The following is a 19,704-nucleotide window of genomic DNA, read 5'->3' on the forward strand; positions in this document are numbered from 1 at the left end:
CCTAGTCTCGAGTCTTCTTCTGCTCCAATTGCACACGACCTGACACGACCAGTCCCTTCACCACCAAAAAAAATTATCTCAGAAAAGTAGCTCATCTCTTAGTTCCATTAAAAGTACACAATGTAATTCCGATAAAGAATTTTTACCTACTCCAGAACCACCAAGCTACCATCTCATTACTAAGGAAGATTTTCGCGACTTGATAAGAGATTTAAATTTACTGAATGGTAAAGCAGAGCTTTTGGGCTCTCGTTTAAAACAATGGAATTTGCTTGCTGATGTTAAGATTACGGATCAACGAACTAGACATGAAACATTTTCTAAGTTTTTCACAAAAGAAGATGGACTTTGTTTTTGCAACGACATAAAAGGTTTGTTTGCAGAAATTGGCATACCTTGTGTTCCTAGCGAATGGCGTTTATTCATTGACAGCTCTACGAAAAGCTTAAAAGCTGTTTTGTTACACAATGGAAACGAATTTCCATCTCTTCCTATTGCTCACTCAGTTCATCTTAAAGATAATTATGAAAGTGTTTGAATCGTTCTTACATCGGTTAAGTATCACGAATATAACTGGCAACTGATTGGAGACTTTAAAATGTTCGGACTGTTAATGGGATTACAGAGCGGATATACGAAATATCCATGTTATCCATGCTTATGGGATAGCAGAGCAGATGCTAAGCATTATGTAGAGCGATCATGTAAGGACGGAATATTGTGTCGGAAAACAAAACGTGAAATTCGATGCAGTTGTTGACGTAGAAAAAATATAAATGCCACCTCTGCACATTAAGTTGGGGTTGATGAAACAATTCGTTAAACAGCTTGACAATACCTCAGAAACTTTTACTTATTTGAAAAAAAAAATTTCCCAAGTTATCCGAAGCAAAAGTTAAAGCTGGAATTTTTGTTGGTCCGCAAATTAGGCAAATTTTGGCCGATGAAAAATTTCCAAAATTGCTGAATCACACCCAAAAAGCGAGTTGGAACAGTTTTAAAGCAGTAGTATCTGGATTCTTAGGAAATAACAAAGCTAAAAACTACGAAAAATTAGTTGAAGACATGTTAAAAAATTTTAAGGCCATGGATTGCAGGATGTCATTGAAAGTACGTACGCTTCATGCGAACTTAGATCAGTTTAAAAATAACATGGGGGCATATTCCGAAGAGCAAGGAGAACGTTTTCATCAGGACATCATGAACTTCGAACAACGATATCAAGGCCAATATAATGAAAATATGATGGGAGACTATATCTGGGGTTTATTGAGAGAAAGCACTTATTATGATCATAAAAGAAAGAGCAAACATGCACACTTTTAAACTATATTTCACTTTTTTATAAGTTTTAATAGTAAAATTACATGAAAATGATAAATTAATTTATTTGTATGGTTCTATCCTTAATTAAACATAAAAGGCCCAAATTTTGAAAAATATTGTTAAATCTGAATTCTGAATACAGAAGCAAACTTCTTTGTGTCATATTTTTTTGTGCAGTTATGACCTAAATTATCGAAATTAAAACTTTAAACTGAAAGGCAAATTTTGTGTTGACCTGTGCAATAAATGAATTCAACTATAACTGCTTTATTTTTTTTATTTGTATATTTTTCGAGTTATTATATTACAAAAATAGAAACTAAGTTTCAATGTGAACGCGCTTGTCGTAAGAAACAAATTATTTAACCCATCTACATCCATTAGTATTATATTATACCACAGCGTCCTATGAAATTTCAATTATTAAAAAAATGTATATATTAACTAATGCAAAATATTTAAAAAAACATACCGTAAACTATCACAGAAAGTTAGCAATGCTTCTAGCATTGTTCAAGTTTCTCCATCAATTAATGTTGATAAATTGATTTTCTCCCATAGAATTACTTTCGAGCCCATACGCAATAAAACACAAGTTTTGACCATCTTCGTTCAAAAATTGAATTTTATCCTTATCGCTGTCATTTGATTCTTCCGGCGGCAATAATTCCATTGAATTCAAATCAGGCTGAATAAGCGACGAATTTTCCATCTGTAAACAAGAATTACAAAATGATTAAATTATGAAACGCTTTTATTTATACGTTCCACTTACGTGATTATTAGCAATCAATTCTGCAACTGGTTTGCCATCTTGCGTGCTGAGATTAATCGGAATTAATGTGCCGTCTGGCATCAAGCCCTGAATACATTGCTCATCGTCCATAGTTGTAACGACTTTAATCTGTTGTCCGTCATCCGTTGTTATACTTATAACATTTCCATCATTATCAACCAATTGCTATAATTCGATTTTATTAATTTTTAACAGAAACTAATATAATAGTAACTTTTTCAGTCTTACCTGTACATCAATAGAAATTTCTTCAGTTGAAGTTCCTTGTATTAAATCCTCGTTGAACATATTGTCTGGATTATCGTCCTCGGCGGATATCGCACTGTCATTGATACCCTTCACGCCCTGTACCAGTGGCTGTGGATTCTCGGAGGGATCGTCGTAGGTCAGGTACAAAACTTGGCTGTTATCATTTAAAGAAGACTGTTCTGCATTTTTCTTTAAAACGTTACCAGCGTTTTGATCCTTATAATGAGTCTTTGTGTGTTTCTTTAAATTTGATGAATCCGCGAAGGATTTACCACAAATATCACATGTGTACGGTTTTTCTCCAGTATGCAAACGTTCGTGTTTTTTTGAGAGCCCATTGTTCAGTAAAACCCCTTAAACACTATAAAACCATACAATAAAGCAAACACAAAGAATTGATATAGAAATCATGTTTCTGAAAGAAGTTACTTACATATGTACACTGATAAGGTCTCTCATTTCTATGTCTCCGCGTATGACTCCTCCAGGTATCCTTATGTAAGAACGTCTTCGAGCAATACTCACATCTCCACGGTCTCTCGCCCGTATGCCTCTTCACGTGCAATTTGTACTGTGACGAAGTGGTAAACCTTCGACCACAATACGAACAACAAAATGGTTTTTCGCCCGTGTGTATCCTCCTATGCTCAACCATATTTCCTTTTTGTGAGAACGTCTTCATACACACATCACATTCATAGTCTTTCTGTCCATTATGCCACCGTTGGTGCAAATTCAATGAAGTTTTATACGGGAAACACAAACCACATTCGGTGCAGAAAAACTTTTTTTCTTTCGTGTGTGTCGCTATGTGGTTAATTAAATTCGCACGTGTTTTGAACGCTCCTTTGCATTCTGTGCAGCTAAATGGACGCTCAGAAGTGTGCACGAGTTGATGCCGCAGTAATAATTGTTTGTGTTTAAAAGATTTCTTACATTTATTGCAGACAAATTTGCGGCCGTTGTTGTGTTCTGTTTCTCGATGATAGACAAGACTGCTAGGGTGACTGAATACTTTCTCGCACTGGTCGCATGCGTGAGTTTTCGACACATGCTGCAAGAGGTGGTTTTTGTAGCTGGAGAAGTAAGGGAATTGCTTGTCACACTTATCACATGCATATGGTTTCGTATTGTTGTGGACTGCTTTATGATGGACGTCGAGGTTTTGCTTGGTGGAAAATAGTTTATCGCATAATTCACATTTTAACTTTTCGGCGGTGTCAAGTGGTTCCGCAACTTTAATTGTCGTTACATCTTTTTCAACTGATGTTGGTAATTCAATTTGACCCTGAAAACATAAAATAATCCTCAAATGAACACATGAATTGTACACATTTGAATAACTTACATAATTATCAACATATTCAATAAGCTTAAAATCTTCATGTTGCATTTCCTCTGAATGTACCATGAAGCCTTCTTTGGTATCAAAACTCTGTGAGCATTTTATGCATTGATAGAATATGTCTTTATGAAAAACTTTGTGCATTTCCATTCGACTCTGATTCATGAAACACCGCCCGCAAATTTCACACTCAAATGTCTTCTTACCAGAAATCACCTTTTTTAATTTGGGACTTAAAGATTGTTTCACACCATCGGTCTCCGATATTTTAGATTCTTCACAGTCCACCTCAGATTTAAGAAGTTTTGTGTCTGTATTTAACAACATTGCAATATCATGTTCTTCATCATTGATACCTTCTTCCAAGAATACTCTATCAAGCTCTTTTCCCTAATTAAAATGTTTTTAAAAATCATTCAGTTATTTTAAACTGCATAAATTACTATGATTCTTACTTCAATAAGATCAGAATACTTTAATGGCTTTTTAATCCTCCTCCTTCTTTTACCAAGCCCATCTGATATTTCTGCAGGTTCTGGTTCTTCCAGTTCTGTCTTAAATTCCTCTTGTATGGGCTGTACTTTATCAGGTTCACTAACTTCAGGTGCAGGTGGTTTAGGAGGTCTACCTCTCTTCTTTTTAGGTTTTTCATTGTTCAATTTCATTGACAACTCATGATCTGGTGGGAATAGAGGTCCATCTGACAAAACTTAAAAGTAATAAAAAATTAAGATATTAAAATAAATAAATACACTTATTAAACATACTTTGAATAAATATTTTTTCACCACTTTCATCTGATTGGACTGAGTAAGTCTGCACAGAACTATTTGGATTGACTAGTTTTAAGGCACTCTCCAATTGCTCCTTTCCAGACTCCTCCAGCTGTGATTTTCCCTGGTGATCTTGCTGCCCATTGAACAAAGTCTGTAATTTTCTTTGCCCTTCAATAATCAAATCAAAAAATGACTTGGTTGCTTCCAACTGAATTGTGCACCCAGGGCACAGAGTGCAAGGAAGTCTGCCATCATCAGATACCTGCAATTATTCGCAAATCGTCTTAATTAATTTTTAATGCATATATTTATTATGTTAGGTTAGAATTCAGTAAATTGGGCAACTACAGATTGGAAGGATTATTTGTGCTGAGGAGTGTTGACAACCTTCGCTATATTTTTGAATTCGTTCTTTGGTTATCGAAGCGGCGCAGAATAGCGAGTCAAATGAACATCCGTACAAAATGGACGCGCACATCGAAACGCGATCAAGGGCACTCACTTTCAATGGCAGATATTTGTTGATAACATCGCTCAGCTGATCGCCGCCTTCAGTCGAATGGTAGATTAGGCTACCGTTGTTGTTTTCCTCGGCACAGAGCCGGCAGACGAGGGAATCGTGCAGTTTTAGCGGTGGCTCCATGTTTATTAATATTTTTCGACGCGGACTGGACGTGTCCCAACGAACTGCGCAGTACCAACCTGACGGCGTTTACTTGAAGCGGCAAATTTAAAAATCAATTGTACAAGGTGTTTCAGTAAATATGACGTAAATAAAAACCGAACTTGCGGTTTCAGTCTTGTTTGGACAGAGAAATATCAATTTAAATTCGATTCTTACTTTTGAAATAAACATTTTTTATCATTTTCATTTTAAAATGCACATTACTTTGTGAAGAATGCACCAAGTCTTTCTGTTCTAATTTCAGCTAAAAAACGGTTTAGTTTCTGGTTCTGATGCAATCCAACCGACAATACGGCATAAACCAAAATTAATTATTAGTAGTAGTATAAAGTAGTAGTTTCGGTATTGTTCCAGGTTGGTTCTGCTTACGCGTATCTTATTAAATTGCATTAATCTGAATGATCCAGAACTTCCACGCTCTCTTTATACTTTCTGTCGTTGCGCCCATGAGAGTTCCCTCGTAGGTAAGATAAACTGTAACAATAAAAATCAAAAATACGAATATTCAATATGTAATAATGTTATGCAATAATGTTCATAAAGCAAATTTTAGTATTAACTTTTAACAATATAATCAAGTTTATACAAGGTTTTGATAAACAATGGCCCCTTTTTCAACGATACATCGATTATTGCTTAAAACTCACAGCTCGCAATAATTCACAGTCTGTACCATTATATTTTTCTTCCCTAACACAAATAATATCAATGCACGGCTAATTTTAGTTCGGCAATGAAATGGTTGACCTTAATTTCGAGCAAATATTTGATTATCGTGTTATTAAGAACCTTATTAAACCTTTTATGATATTAACACAATAGAAAAGTTAATAATCGCTGTTCGGCTTTGCGCGCATTCCGCCGCAAGTTTACGTTTACTTTCGCCGCTGATTACACGCCGCGCGCCGCCATACACAGTACTTGCACACCGTTAATTTGCGACACGTAAGATTGCCTCAATTGCCGCCTGAAACGAACGATCGAACACCTCAAACATAAATCTCAAAATCGCGCTGGGCAACCAGCCGGTGGTGGGCGAGCCGCCGCACGACGCCGGTCCGAAGGAAGCGCCTCCGAAACGCAAACGAGATCGTCGAAATCGGCGAAACCGTTCAAAACGAAAGCGAGAGTCGCGCACTTACAACATCGCGGCTTTTTGTTGCTTCGCTCACGTTTTGCATCGCGGTTGCTACTGCTGCGTCGTGTAGCGTGTCGCTCGATCGCGTTTCATCGATAAACAACGAAAAACAAATGCGTACCGCGTAACAAACAAAAAACAAAACGAAGCTCAAAAAAAAAGCTATGACCATCAGCCTGCTACATTACTCAGATAACTATATCAGTGCCGAATTTTAATTTGTTTGTGCAAATTGCTAATTATAGATAAATAGATAATTATCAATAATCGTGCCCAGATGTGCGTGTTTTGATTGAAGTTCTAAATTAAATTAATAATTTTCCACACGAGAAGTGCAACGTTGACATTTTAGCAGTGCTCAAAATATGGATTTATTAATTTAAACTACCTACACTAAACTAAACTGACAGTACTTTTACTATTCTGCTTTGAACTTTAAAGTTTTGGAAATTTCCTGGGTACGTAACAAGTGAACTCGCTCAGTATTTATTTAACTTATAAATTAGTGTTATAGTGATGGTATCTAACACATTTGTTTTAATTTCGATCCTAATTGATCAATTTGTTACCAATTGTCAGAACAACTGTTTTGTTGCGTCCATGGAGCGATAATTAAAATGGCTGTGATGTGATGTGATGAATTTCAACATGGCGTTAATAAAAACTGTATTTACGTTAGCAAGAAACTCGGCAATCAATATTCTGTCTAAGTAATAATTTGAAATGTCTGAATTTAAACGTGTAGGTAATAAAAGTCCATGTTTTTCATTTGTTTTACGTTGGAAGGTTGTATTTGTGTATTAGGGTGTCCGTTATTTCCCACATTGATTTTTTTTTTGTTGCCGCCCTCTGAAGTTTTAGTTTTAGCTCTAAAATAAATGATCCAACGTAAATTAGCTCTTAATTTTTAATTTAAACCGTGCCGGAATCATGATACATTTTCCATTTAAATAACATGGGATTTCCTGACGTTTTGCATTTAATTTTTTATCTCCAAAGTAAATAAACCTACAGCTTCGACAAAGGCATATTCTAATGCAAAATTTTACCCTCTACAAAAAAGATCTCTTTGGTTTTTTCCATAAAAACATTCCTGTAAAAGTTATTTGCAATCAAAGTTATTCACATAGTTTATAATCTCATTCACAGCAAATTCTATATGCGCCACCTATGATCAATTGATCGCAACTAGAGTTTAACACGTTGAGGACGGCGCGGTTTTTGGGTGTCTGTCGCATCGGGCGGCGTTTGAGCATTTTCAACTCCGTCTAATTAATTCAGCTGTGCGCCACTGGTGGTTATGCATTGCTGTATCAAAAGCGATTGTTTTGCAGTTGCGTCGCCATTTATTTATTTTCTTTGTAATGAATGCCTTTATCTTTAGAGTCCGACCGAAACTATGTGCGATCTGAGATGGCAAGTGACGACCACGACTTAGCCGCGAGTAAGCCGAACGACGCACGATAATTCACGAACACTGAGTTTCGGTTCTGCCAAAAGTTTCAGCCAATTTTGGCCGAAACCAAATTTGAAGCCAAAACTGAAACTTTAGTCGGTCACTATTTATTATAATATGTAATCTGAGTGACACATTTGATGACAAAGATGCAAGGCCCTGATTGTATAGGTGAAACGAGGAGAAGATATAACCCAACCAGTGGCGTAGTCAAAAATGAATAAGTCTCATTTCAAATGAGCCGTGTACCACCGGTGGTACACGCCGTCCCACAGACCAGACGCGTGTGTACCACCGGTGGTACACGCCGTCCTTAACGTGTTAAGTTACAATAGTCGCGTATCGACAACGTGTCAATGTATAACTTTAATCGCAAATAACTTTTACAGGAATGTTTTATGGAAAAACCAAAAGATATTTTTGTAGAGGGTAAAATTTTGCATTAGAATATGTCTTTGTCGAAGGTGTAGGTTTATTTACTTTGGAGATAAAGAATTAAATGCAAAATGTCAGGAAATCCCATGTTATTTAAATGGAAAAAGTATCATGATTCCGGCACGGTTTAAATTAAAAATTAAGAGTTAATTTACGTTGAATCATTTATTTTAGAGCAAAAACTAAAACTTCAGAGGGCGGCAAAAGAAAAAAATCAATGTGGGAAATAACGGACACCCTATTGTGTATGTTAGGTGGGTTTATGAGGTTTGAAACATGGAGTATTGTTTGGTTAATAATGACATTATTAAAGTGTGACAATACATTTGTTTTCCAACACGTATCGAAAACTTCCACTGGCGTTTACATCATTTCCTAAAAGAAAACCCATTAAAAGTAAATTTATGGAGTATTTATCATTGTTTAATTGCATTATTACTGCATATATTACTAATATATTAATTTAAGGAATTGCACCTTACAGGTATACTTGATTTTTTGATCAATTTTGAAATATACAGATCAGTGCATACAACATATGTTGTTTTGAGAACGCATAAACAATCATTAGGTGTATAACTAGTTGCGTCTTTGACTGCAACTAATTTTTAACAATGGCGATACAAACCGAACTTATCGCCGACTATTGAATAGATAAAGGGATTTAAAAACAGAGAAAACTTTTAAAATTATAGTAATAATAATATATGTATTCCCAAATTTATTTGTGACATAATAATTTATGAATGTTTTTCAGAATCCTTTATTTGAAATGTATAAAATAAACCCTGGACTTGCAGTTTACATTTTGTATGGCGTTACAATCACAAACACTTATTTAATTTACATTTCGAGCATTTAATCGCCTCTTAAAGTTTAAGTTAACATTACGCACTGTACGTAAACTTCAGCGGCCCGAAGGTCACCATTTTAATTAAAATTCCCTTCGAACCACATTTCAATCGTGCGGTTCTTTGATCATTTCGCCAAATTATGATAATACATCAGCCACAAGGCGTGTGCAATAATTGGACATCTCAAGTTATGCAACGCATTGTAATGTAAGTTAAGTTCGTTTAAATTCTCAACGTCTTATACCAATTTACCGACGCGCGTTCCAATGCTTGGTTCCAGTGCGAAAACATGCGAACGCGCCGATACTTTTAAATGTATTGCCGTTGTGCGATATTGTGGTATTTTGTTTTCCATTGTGTTATGTTTTATATTTCATACACATCAGTACCCATTACATATATTGCGAACTTACCAATGCGATGACGATGTTGTTAAGAAGTTATGTGCTATGAATTGGAAATTAATCGATGACTTATTAGAATATCAGTATATCAGTAAGCTATGAATTGTAAAAGTTTAGATATTAATTTTCATATGTGACAGCTGAAAGGGGTACGAGTAACTCTCCTGTTATAAATGTTTAAAGTTGAAATTAGTTCCGGGCTTTCAAGAAGTTTCAAGTATGTTTATAGGTGTAAGTAGAAGTGTATGTTATCGCTGCAATGTCAAAATGTTATTTAATAGCTATATAAATTGGTTAGGTAATAGTGCATTAATACCATTTCATTTTTATTAGCATTCTTTGCGAATTTAAAACGTTACACTATTCACAATGCTAAAAAAATGAAATGTCACGTTTAATGCAGTGGCGAACTACATCTGGAAAGTACATACCAAACGAGAACTTTAAGAATGTCATTGGTTTTTTAGGTTACTTCACTGTTTTGCTGTTTAAAGTTTGTGGAGGTGCCTTTACTAAACAGTCATACAGTCATATGTACTAAATTTAAATTAAAAGTATTTTTAACACAAAATTCAAAGTAAGCATCAATTATCAAATTGGCGGAACTGCATTATGCTGTTTTTATTCATCCTCTGCATATTCACCATTTCCGCGTTTCTTATTTCGATTTTATTAAGAAACCCTATTAATCGAGCTGTAAAACTTTTTCACGTCACATGGCATAATCCAGTATTAAGAGATTTAGAACAAACTTAAAATGTCACAGCTACGAATATAATGGCGAGTCGAAATTTTACCATTTTAATGAATAGTTTAGTAAAGTTGTGTTGTTATATATTCTTTAGAATTTATTGATATAATTCAAGCTTTCAATCCGACAGGCTTATTCATTTGTCACCTGCAGCATTCCATTTACGTTACGACTTTTGTCTTTGTCTTACGACTTACCTACACGTCATAAATAAACTAAAAATAAAACATTTTCGATGTTTTGGTCAATTTTTAACGAACCCACTAATCTTTTTACAATCTTATGCAATGACTAATTTCGTAAGTGAAATATTCTCATGTTTTTCTCCTCTTAAATTATGTCTGTGTTGTCCAGTAGGTATAACTTTCTAAATTTTAATTACGTAACATATTTTAGATAAATATATTTATGCACTTATTAAAATGATTTCATTATATTTATGTTAGTGTTATAATGGACATCGGCATTGCTATTTATCGCGATGAAATTACACGCTGTATACATAGTTTGAAGTGCATTTAGTTACAATGTTTTTATTTTGATGACATTAACAATTTAAGTATTGCAATGATTATTATACTTGCAAACTGTACAGTGTCAAGATGAGTTAATTGCAAATCAATTTATGACTTTCCTAAAGTCCTTCAGCCTTCAGACTAATAACAAAAAAATAAATACATCAAAAACATATAAAAAGCAACTAATTATACTCAAGTATAGGTAATTTAAAACATATCAAGTTAATATTCAATCAGAATGAAAACACATCAACGCAGTAATTATTTCATATTAATTATTCATTTATGTAGCGTTTATCTTAGGTTACGTTTAATAATCTCTTGAATATACCAACATTTTTGAACGTATCCGTACCTTAATAACAACGCACAAAATAACAATACATGTGACACCAATAATTAAAACCACACTAACAAATAAATATCCATTATAAATATCATCCATTGACCATTCTAAATATTTTGTATTGTCTTTTAATTTCAATGCTCTAGGCAGTACAACGCGAAAATCTAAATGTGATTCGTAATTTTGAACACTATCAATTGTGTATTGATCGTTATTCTTTACCATTGTCATCTGACTTGTATCGTTCGATGAATAATAATTCGATTGCACGTGAGTGGAATTTAATCCGTTGACCATTCGTTTTCGTCGACCCATACTTAAATTTTTTCCGCCGTCCAAGGTGTTGAGAGCGTTCGAAGCTACCACTTTCTCTTCACAATGTTTTGTTTGCTGAATATAAATAAGAATAAGAACATTCAATATCGAGAAACAGTAGTGAATAATAAGTAAAATCAATAACAAATGAATGTTTTTTTTTTGTTGTCACTGACCTGACAATCTTTTTGATGCATACATCCGTATAATCGAACACTGAGTAACATCTCATCAGCGTCGACATCTTGAAATAAAAAAGCTCTAAATGGTACAACGGTGATTTTATTAGTTATTTGTTCTGGATGATTGGGACATACTGATTTCATGCTTTCTACACGGCAGCCATCATTATCCACGAGAGTAACAGACTTACGTCCATTGCTAGTTTGTATACCTTGTTGCATAACAACTGAGCCAATTTTTGTAAATTTCCAATCGTCACTGTCGTTTATTGTTGCTTTCAAAAGTAAGTCTTCGCCCAGGAAAACTGTACTTCCAGGTTCTACAAGTTGATTACCTTTGCGGTATAGAGATATGTAGGGGCGGAATGGCCGCTGTGAACCACCAGCAGCTATCGTGTTAATACTAATAGCGCGGGGTTGACTGAAACATAACCACAATCTATGTAACGATTTAAATATATGGGGTATTCCATGCCAAATTGACCACTTTTGAACCCGACTCCTTTAAGTTAAGCTGAAACTTATCTATTCGTTTCTACCCTTTGAGAAATATTTTCGAGAATTTTTTTCAAATTTTTTCTCAAAAAAACCTCAAAAAGTATGAATTCAAAAAATGGCATTTTAATTTTGAAATAGCGATTACTTTTGCAAATCTTAATATTTTATTAAGAATAACAAAGAAAATTTTAATTATATTTTTACTAAAAACTATTAAATACTACCTATTATTACTTTTAATACTTACATTTTTTGAGTTCTAACTCCGATTGATCGTACAACACTTGCAATGGAATGTTGTGGTAAACATTGTAATGTAATAAGTCTATCTTCCGGTAATTGCAGGCCTTGAACTGTTGGTAATCGAAGATTTAAGCACATTTTCTTATTGGCGCAATATCGTACCCCACAGTTACCAACATTGACAGCTTCAAGATTAATTACAAATATCTCATTGGCTTTCCTTAAAATATTACATCCAAATATATTTTTGGTAAAAAACTGGTGGTGAACTAATAAAATCAGTAGATTGAATTGTGGCTTTGAAGAATCGAGTGTCCGATGAATCCAAACAGGACATTGATATTATTCGAACATTGGGTTCCCCATTAGGCGTATCAAAGTTACCGTTTTGTTTCTGTAAAGTTGATGGCACGCCATAAACTGGATGCGGTGCGGGTTGAAATGGTTGAAAATCTTGTTGTGGTGGAAGATATTCATTTGAAGGTGGTGGTAGGTAACCATTATCAATTGGTGTTATTGGTATCTCGTCTTGCAGGGGCGGTAAAACGTCATTTGGGGGTTGCGGTACGGGATAATAATATCCTGATGACCCAGGTGCTGCATTCTTGTTTATGATGATTTCTGGTAGGGATGACGTTGTTTGTATAGCTGGATACAAATAATCACCATCACAAAATTTTAATAATAATATTATTAACAATAACAAGAAGTGTTTATCCATTTTGTAAAATTAACTGCAGATTTATAACGTTTGTGTTATAAGGTGCAGATATAACTGAAGAAGAAATAAATCCACTCCCGAATTTATATTCTTGGTGCGCTTTGTGCAGAATTGATGTTCATCATCACGGGTGCCGTATTCATCAGCAAAAACATAAGCTACTTTTGTGCAAGAAATCGATAACACTACCATTTATGCATATGAGCACATGCATGTTCATTCGGTGCTCACGATTATGCGTTAATGAACAGTTAAGTCGTGATTTATGTCCGAAAATTTGGGCCACGTATGAGGCGAATTTTAAAACTGCTTAATTGAAGTCCAAATTATCACAATGACAGGAAAAGCAAATTTGGATAAAGAATAAATGCATAAAAATCAATTTGGAGATCAAATATGAATTCCTCATTACAAAAATGGCAAATTTTCATTTGAATAATAATGATAATAATAATTTAATTATTATCTTAAATAATTAGCAAAATGCCGACAAAGATGATGAAAAATAAATGTGATGAGATGACAAGATGAGGGGCGTTCGTACATAATTCCAACATCCAGGTTGAGTCCAAACGCGACCTCAAAACGAACAAGTAAAATAAATCATGCATATCGAACGTCACGCTCATCATGTTTTAATCCTTTCATCGCAACAACCTAATTATTTTTCGTAATTATTGGAGGATTTCCGTTGAAAAAGTACCAGTACCAGTTTTTGCACAAGTCAATGTCAACCACACACAAATAACTGAAATAATGAGATTAGTTTCACGTTAGTAGATTTTCTTTTATTTCATGATTGTTTTATACGTATTCACAAATATTAATATTCAGTAGTTTTTTGGTAACGTGTTATGACTGACGATGTCTTAAGAGTGATATATGTTTAACTCCAAAGAAAAAGTAACAAATGGTTTTTATTTAATATATTATATATGTTTTCCTGTATTTTATAGGTTTTCGTGCAAAGACCCTTATGGATAATGCCACAACAACGACATCAACGACACAAACCATTCATGATCGTAAAGTAACCTTCGACGCGCCTCCTACAATATGTTTAAACACCGCCCTGACACGCCCACTGGGGCATATGGGCCCGCCTCGCGCCCAATTGCGTAAACTCAGTTTCCCCGCAGCATTGCACGCCAACCTCCTCGGTATCGCCCCCTACGCAAAGCCCAATGAGGAAAATTTGCACGCCAAGCGGCGGTTTAGCAATGTAAGCGATGCAGTCTCTCGTAAATTGTCGACGATTGGCTGGCGAATGCCAAGCGTCCCGCCCGAAGAAGTCATCGCGCAGGGGCGTGTCCTCTGCGGGCAGTACATCCGAAACAGGCTAAAACGCTCCGGAATTTTCAGTAAAAAATTAGGACTATACAGATTACGCAGCATGGTTGGGACATCAAGCGCGTTGATTGTGCGAGATGTATTTCCAGGATTAATCGCTGCAGGAACCGAATTGGAGCGACAATATCCCAAGGTTTATAATAATGTTGCACGGCAAGCGAGTCACACACCTGGCGGGGTTTTAATCTCGGAGAAAGCTGCTGCTGCGCTCTTGGCGTCGATTGGACATGATTTGTTTAAGACGGAAATTACTTGGGGTAAAGTCGTATCAATATTCGCAGTCGCAGGTGCATTAGGGGTGGATTGCGTATGCCAAGGGCATCCGGAGTACTTGCATGGGCTGATGGAAGGAATGGTTGAAGTATTGGAAGATGACTTAGGGGATTGGATAGCTACCAATGGTGGATGGGTAAGTTTATATACAAAATTATGCACTACAATACGCTAAAAACCTCAACTGTGTGCTTTCAGAGTGGATTTGCGCAGCATTGTAAATCTGAAGACGACGAAGTCACCGTGATTGAATACGTGTCCATCCTTATTATAGGAATATCAGTATTGCTAATATGTTATTTTATTATTAGACTATTTATTAAACTTGGTATGTTTTGAAATGATTTTTTATGATCCTGCATTCGCGTTTTTGCACCAAACAGCAACTTTTCTAAATAAAAACAATTTGATACGCACACCACTTCTAGTTCTAATGGCTGTAAATGATTAGGACAAACATAATTTAAAAAATATTTTATTCACAGCATTCGTTTCGTCGTTAAAAAGTTTTATCTGGTCCGTATTTAACAGAGGAGATTTAGGAGGAAATTCGTGGTGTATAAAATAAAAAAGGGGCGCGTAATCATAAGTCATCGATTTGAGACGAGTATTCCAGCGTTGTTGATATTTTCGTACGTGTTCACAAGAATGTTGTCTGTATATAATCAATCAAAATAATAAATAGAAATCGTTTGTCTTCATATCATAATTACATGAGGTCTTCCTTTCAATCTTAATAAAAATCGCATCTAGAATTTCTCCTCCTCTAGCCCATGTTTGAAAAACATCATTACAGGCACCTGCGTTCCGTCAATGTCACGGTATTCCATAAGGCCCACCATACCGTCGATTTCCATAGATTCGCCGGTGAAGAACTGCAATTCCTTGAATCGGCCCAAAATATCCTTCATTACTTTGTTCATATTCGTTTTGAAAATGTCTACTTGATCAGGGCTTTTTTTCTTCAAGTGTTGCTACCAATCTGCCAAAAGAGAAATTGTAATTTAATAGAATGTAAAACATAAGTCAACTATATCTACATGAGTCACATGTTTTGAAAAGTATTGATTCACTTGTGAATCATCAAAATTAAACTGTCTGAAGACTGCAGATAACATACATGATACTGACAAATCATTACATTTTCCAAGGTACTCCAGCATTTAATCTGGGAGTGCAGTTTAAACAGCACTTATTATTAAAGTGATGTCTATGTGTTGCCTCCCACAGTTACTTGCTTTTATAAAAACTAATAGTAAAAGTAAAACTCACTTCTTCATGTAATCCTTAAGGTATGATGTGTAAGATTTCTTGTCACCAAAGGCATAAGTTTCCATTAATCTGTGATTTAGCACAATATCTACACCAGACTCCACATTCTCATCAGTGCCTTCATCAGCTTCTTCAGCAGATGGGTTGGCACCATCAATGGCAATATCACCTTGTTTACGTTGAATCAGTTTGCCGTAAACTTCATAAACGACTTCATCGACAAGCTTGATTTTGTAAGTGTCTGAGAACATCTCATCACCTGAAACAAAAAATAATACTTTATATTGCTATCCAGCTTTGCATATGTTGAAGGTTAGGTGTAACTTTTGATTTAGTTTCTTGGGTTCCAATGCACATGATACAAAAAATATCGATTTGACAGACTTGGTACACAATAAATCTCTCAACTTACCGGTGTAAATATCTTTGTAGATCCTCATAGTGGTGGATGTGTGTAGATTGTTTTACGGAACACCAGAAAAACCTCGTCTACACGACAAGACGGCCGAATGCAAAAAGGAACGTTCGACGCGTGACAGGCCCCCATTTCGATGTACACTTGGCATTTGTGGGATGACGTCACTATGACGACTGGAAAACATAAAGCTATCTACACACCACTTTACTTAACTGCAAAAACTATAAACTGAATTGCTTATTTCAGCACTAAGGAATCAAAAATATTTTTTATAATTATTATTTTATTGCTAGATGTTTGTAATATACATTTTTAGTACCAGTACTTATTATTAAATTTAAATAAATGGTACTTGTTCGGTTTCACTCGGTGTATTTGTGGAATTTATCTGAGTCATTTTGCGCACGCGCATTTTCCGCCTAAAAATTTTATAAATCATTTTAAGGTTAACAATTAAATGATAAGATTGAAGGAAAAGTAATCAGAAAATAAACATTATTGACGTTAGTGACATTAACAATTTAAATTTTCTTACTTCACGACTCACACATATTTTTACAAATATGAGCACTGATCTAATTGACGGAGGTAATTAATTGCGCCTACCATAATAAATATTTGAAATAATCATTATTTTTATATCTCTTAGTTGGACCTGACCATGAATACATGATACCAACTAAATTCATCAAAAACCCAGATGATATGGTATTATGGGAGAATTCAATTGCTTACCAAGTAAATATAGCTACATCCATCATCATATATTTACAATTAACATGTATTTACTTGAAATTTGTAGGAATATTTGGGATTTATTCTTGCAATTAATGAAGCAATTAAGGGAAAGTCTTTAAAATATGATGCATTACCTGTATCTCCAACCATCACAAAACTTTGTGGTGTTATTAAAAAATTAGATCAGTTTATAAATGAAACTCCACCACTTGAACAACCACAGAGATTTGGAAACCAAGCTTTTAGACTTTGGTTGGAAAAAGTTCAAAATGTAAGTTTCTTTCAAACATTAAACTTCAATAATCTGTCTACTTATAATTTGTGCATAGGCAACTCATGAATTATTGTCAGAAGTTCTTCCTGAACACCTACAAAGAGCCTTAGCTGAAGTCTCCACATATTTCATGGAATCATTTGGCAACCAAATTCGAATTGATTATGGCACTGGCCATGAAATCTCTTTCATTATGTTCCTTTGTTGCATGTTTAAAATAGGCGCACTAGAACCCGATGATAAAATATACGCCGCAACAAGAGTATTCAATGATTATTTGAAACTGGTACGAAAGTTACAACAAACCTACCGAATGGAACCGGCTGGAAGTCATGGTGTGTGGAGCTTAGATGATTACCAATTTGTCCCATTTATTTGGGGTAGTTCGCAATTGCAAGCGCATCCAAAAATTGAACCCTGTTCATTTTTAAATCCGGAAGTGGTGGAAACTTTTGCTGATCAGTACATGTTTTTGTCTTGCATCGCATATATAAACCAAGTAAAAAAGGGGCCATTTGCTGAACATTCAAATCAGCTGTGGGGTATTAGTGGTGTTGCACATTGGACCAAGGTCACTTTGGGTTTGATCAAAATGTACAGAGCAGAAGTGAGACATTTCCATTTAATATATTTTATGAAATTGCTGTTATACATGTTTTTTAGGTATTGGGAAAATTTCCTGTGGCACAGCATATAACTTTTGGTTCGTTATTGCCACTAAAACCATTCTTGCAAGGACGTGGGACTGATCGAAGATTTTTGGGGATGACTCCGCCTCCTTCTACGGGTAGATCTTCAATGCAAGTACCATCCCAAAAGCCAACTTAAATATATGATAAATTAATATTTTTGTTATGACATATAGGCATATTGTACGTACAAACATTTATTAAATGAGTTATTGTTTGTGATCACCTGCAATTCTCTAACGGCGCCTTACCTTGATATGTGGAATTTTCAAAACTTTAATGCAATAGGCATCTCTTACGCTTTTTTCTTGCTGTTATTTTTCTAGGTTTGGTTTTAATAAAGCGTATTTGCACCGCGGTTTTCTGGTACTTTCCGATATTTATTTACCAACTCTCTTTATACAATTTGAACGATTAGGGAATGTCTGAAAATTTGGTCCATTTTGGAAGACACATTATGAAAGGCTGTCTGTATCTGTGTCATGTGATTTATACACCAGATTTTCACGTTATAAAAGGCAGAGATAACATTCAAATAACATTGTAAAATATCTTGTGATGCTGGCTCATATGGGTTCTTATTTTTTTAAACCTTTTAAAGAGCCAAATTCAAGTCAAATTTTACGTAACTAAATTTGTTTGAGAATAATCAATATATACAATGAAAATCATCCTTTATCATGTTTCCATTTCGTTGTTTTCACGATTTTATAATTAAAAATGTTCGAAGTTTTGGTAAATATCGAGGTTCACGGAAACCCTTCCGTATTTGTTAGATTTCTTTACTAACGCTAGCGCTTTGAAAATATTTCATAAATCTTCAAAAAATGAAAAACACCAAAGTGGCGTTTTATATACTGTTATTCATTAGGTAATATTATTATTCAGAACTCAGTAGGTAATACTGTTTTTGTTTACAGCTACCAGAATAGATCCGCAGACCACATATAAAGAATCCCTGCACCCTTACAACCAACCCCACATCTCCTACTCTTTTTCCAACTGATGCAAACAAAAAAATGTTATTTTTGCCTTTTCGGTTCTTGTATAAATAAAACATATTATATTTTAATTTGTACATTTATGAGAGTATATTGATACAATATTTTGAATAAGTACACATTTATCACATAATAATAATACTGTTCGTTGTTCAATAATTTAATAAATAAATTTAATAACTAAAAAGGTATCGTCCTTGTGGTCCCCGTTTTCACAGTGACACAATTATCAATATACAAATATCCATGCTTCTGCACCACCGTGCCCTGACGGTCAAAACTATGTAACAATCCATTTGGGTGTCGCACCTTGTACATTGCTTCCTTCAAACTACCCTTCGCACTTTCACCGTCCTCGCATGTTCTACTTGCCGGACATTTCATTGATTGCTTTCTATTTTTACTCGCTTCGTTACTATTACCACTTCCAGCGCTAAGATAATTACAATCACCATCAACTAAATTACAATCGCGAACATCACTCGCCGTGTCTCGGCCATCTCGTGTTTCTACATTAGTCGATTTGTGATTATTATCCATTTGGAAGCTAAGCACTCTGCTCTTGTTTCCCACACATTGCACGCAATTCGCATCAATTCCATCACTGATAAACACCGTGCTGTTGTTGCCAATAACTTGTATCCTTCCATT

The 19,704-nt window shown here is 35.0% G+C and overlaps 5 protein-coding genes across 7 annotated transcripts; 2 read left to right on the forward strand and 3 right to left on the reverse strand.

Annotated features, from left to right (window-relative positions):
• Positions 1 to 1,587: 1,587 nt before the first annotated feature.
• LOC135795662 (zinc finger protein 34-like) lies at positions 1,588 to 5,207 on the reverse strand. The gene is made up of 9 exons (XM_065307416.1): positions 4,995 to 5,207; positions 4,484 to 4,754; positions 4,172 to 4,425; positions 3,720 to 4,106; positions 2,849 to 3,659; positions 2,351 to 2,691; positions 2,102 to 2,287; positions 1,799 to 2,038; positions 1,588 to 1,732 (listed from the first exon to the last, which is right to left on the reverse strand). Exons 1-8 carry the CDS (start codon positions 5,133 to 5,135, stop codon positions 1,853 to 1,855), a joined length of 2,577 nt encoding a protein of 858 aa, XP_065163488.1. The 5' UTR covers positions 5,136 to 5,207; the 3' UTR covers positions 1,588 to 1,732; positions 1,799 to 1,852.
• A 926-nt stretch (positions 5,208 to 6,133) lies between these two features.
• On the forward strand, positions 6,134 to 15,002 carry LOC135795658 (bcl-2-related ovarian killer protein homolog A-like). Of its 3 annotated transcripts, none has more exons than XM_065307412.1 (3): positions 6,134 to 6,773; positions 13,995 to 14,797; positions 14,860 to 15,002. In XM_065307412.1, exons 2-3 carry the CDS (start codon positions 14,015 to 14,017, stop codon positions 14,998 to 15,000), a joined length of 924 nt encoding a protein of 307 aa, XP_065163484.1. In that variant the 5' UTR covers positions 6,134 to 6,773; positions 13,995 to 14,014; the 3' UTR covers positions 15,001 to 15,002. The 3 variants fall into 3 exon arrangements, with proteins under 3 accessions (XP_065163484.1, XP_065163485.1, XP_065163483.1); XM_065307413.1 differs by lacking the exon at positions 6,134 to 6,773 and adding an exon at positions 9,550 to 9,681; XM_065307411.1 differs by lacking the exon at positions 6,134 to 6,773 and adding an exon at positions 13,428 to 13,810.
• Positions 10,860 to 13,075, reverse strand: LOC135795609 (uncharacterized). Its single transcript, XM_065307327.1, is given in 5 exon segments — positions 10,860 to 10,871; positions 11,149 to 11,469; positions 11,571 to 11,997; positions 12,322 to 12,581; positions 12,583 to 13,075. Coding segments are annotated over 5 exon segments (1,476 nt in total). The 5' UTR covers positions 13,039 to 13,075.
• Positions 15,003 to 15,258: 256 nt separating the features above from the next.
• On the reverse strand, positions 15,259 to 16,505 carry Tctp (translationally controlled tumor protein). The gene is given in 4 exon segments (XM_065307415.1): positions 15,259 to 15,620; positions 15,622 to 15,643; positions 15,934 to 16,192; positions 16,346 to 16,505. Coding segments are annotated over 4 exon segments (519 nt in total). The 5' UTR covers positions 16,374 to 16,505; the 3' UTR covers positions 15,259 to 15,410.
• A 266-nt stretch (positions 16,506 to 16,771) lies between these two features.
• LOC135795774 (serine/threonine-protein phosphatase 2A activator-like) lies at positions 16,772 to 18,274 on the forward strand. The gene is made up of 5 exons (XM_065307557.1): positions 16,772 to 16,939; positions 17,001 to 17,089; positions 17,154 to 17,360; positions 17,419 to 17,970; positions 18,027 to 18,274. Exons 1-5 carry the CDS (start codon positions 16,915 to 16,917, stop codon positions 18,189 to 18,191), a joined length of 1,038 nt encoding a protein of 345 aa, XP_065163629.1. The 5' UTR covers positions 16,772 to 16,914; the 3' UTR covers positions 18,192 to 18,274.
• Positions 18,275 to 19,704: the final 1,430 nt, after the last annotated feature.

This window comes from Atheta coriaria, unplaced genomic scaffold (assembly GCF_025399875.1).
Source record: "Atheta coriaria isolate IRGN ID8LTWV9N9 unplaced genomic scaffold, Caltech_Dcor_3.1 hic_scaffold_7_pilon, whole genome shotgun sequence".
In the NCBI taxonomy this organism is placed as follows: Eukaryota; Metazoa; Arthropoda; class Insecta; order Coleoptera; family Staphylinidae; genus Dalotia; species Dalotia coriaria.

Coding starts and splice junctions, on each gene's coding strand:
- LOC135795662 (XM_065307416.1), bottom strand. CDS start 5,135: ATGGAGCCACCGCTAAAACTGCACGATTCCCTCGTCTGCCGGCTCTGT. Junction 4,107..4,171: donor AGTATTCTGATCTTATTGAA/GTAAGAATCATA, acceptor CATTTTAATTAG/GGAAAAGAGCTTGATAGAGT. Junction 2,692..2,848: donor TAAGGATACCTGGAGGAGTC/ATACGCGGAGAC, acceptor TCTCAAAAAAAC/ACGAACGTTTGCATACTGGA.
- LOC135795774 (XM_065307557.1), top strand. CDS start 16,915: ATGAGCACTGATCTAATTGACGGAG. Junction 16,940..17,000: donor CACTGATCTAATTGACGGAG/GTAATTAATTGC, acceptor TATATCTCTTAG/TTGGACCTGACCATGAATAC. Junction 17,361..17,418: donor GGTTGGAAAAAGTTCAAAAT/GTAAGTTTCTTT, acceptor ATTTGTGCATAG/GCAACTCATGAATTATTGTC.
- LOC135795658 (XM_065307411.1), top strand. Junction 14,798..14,859: donor TAGCTACCAATGGTGGATGG/GTAAGTTTATAT, acceptor GTGTGCTTTCAG/AGTGGATTTGCGCAGCATTG.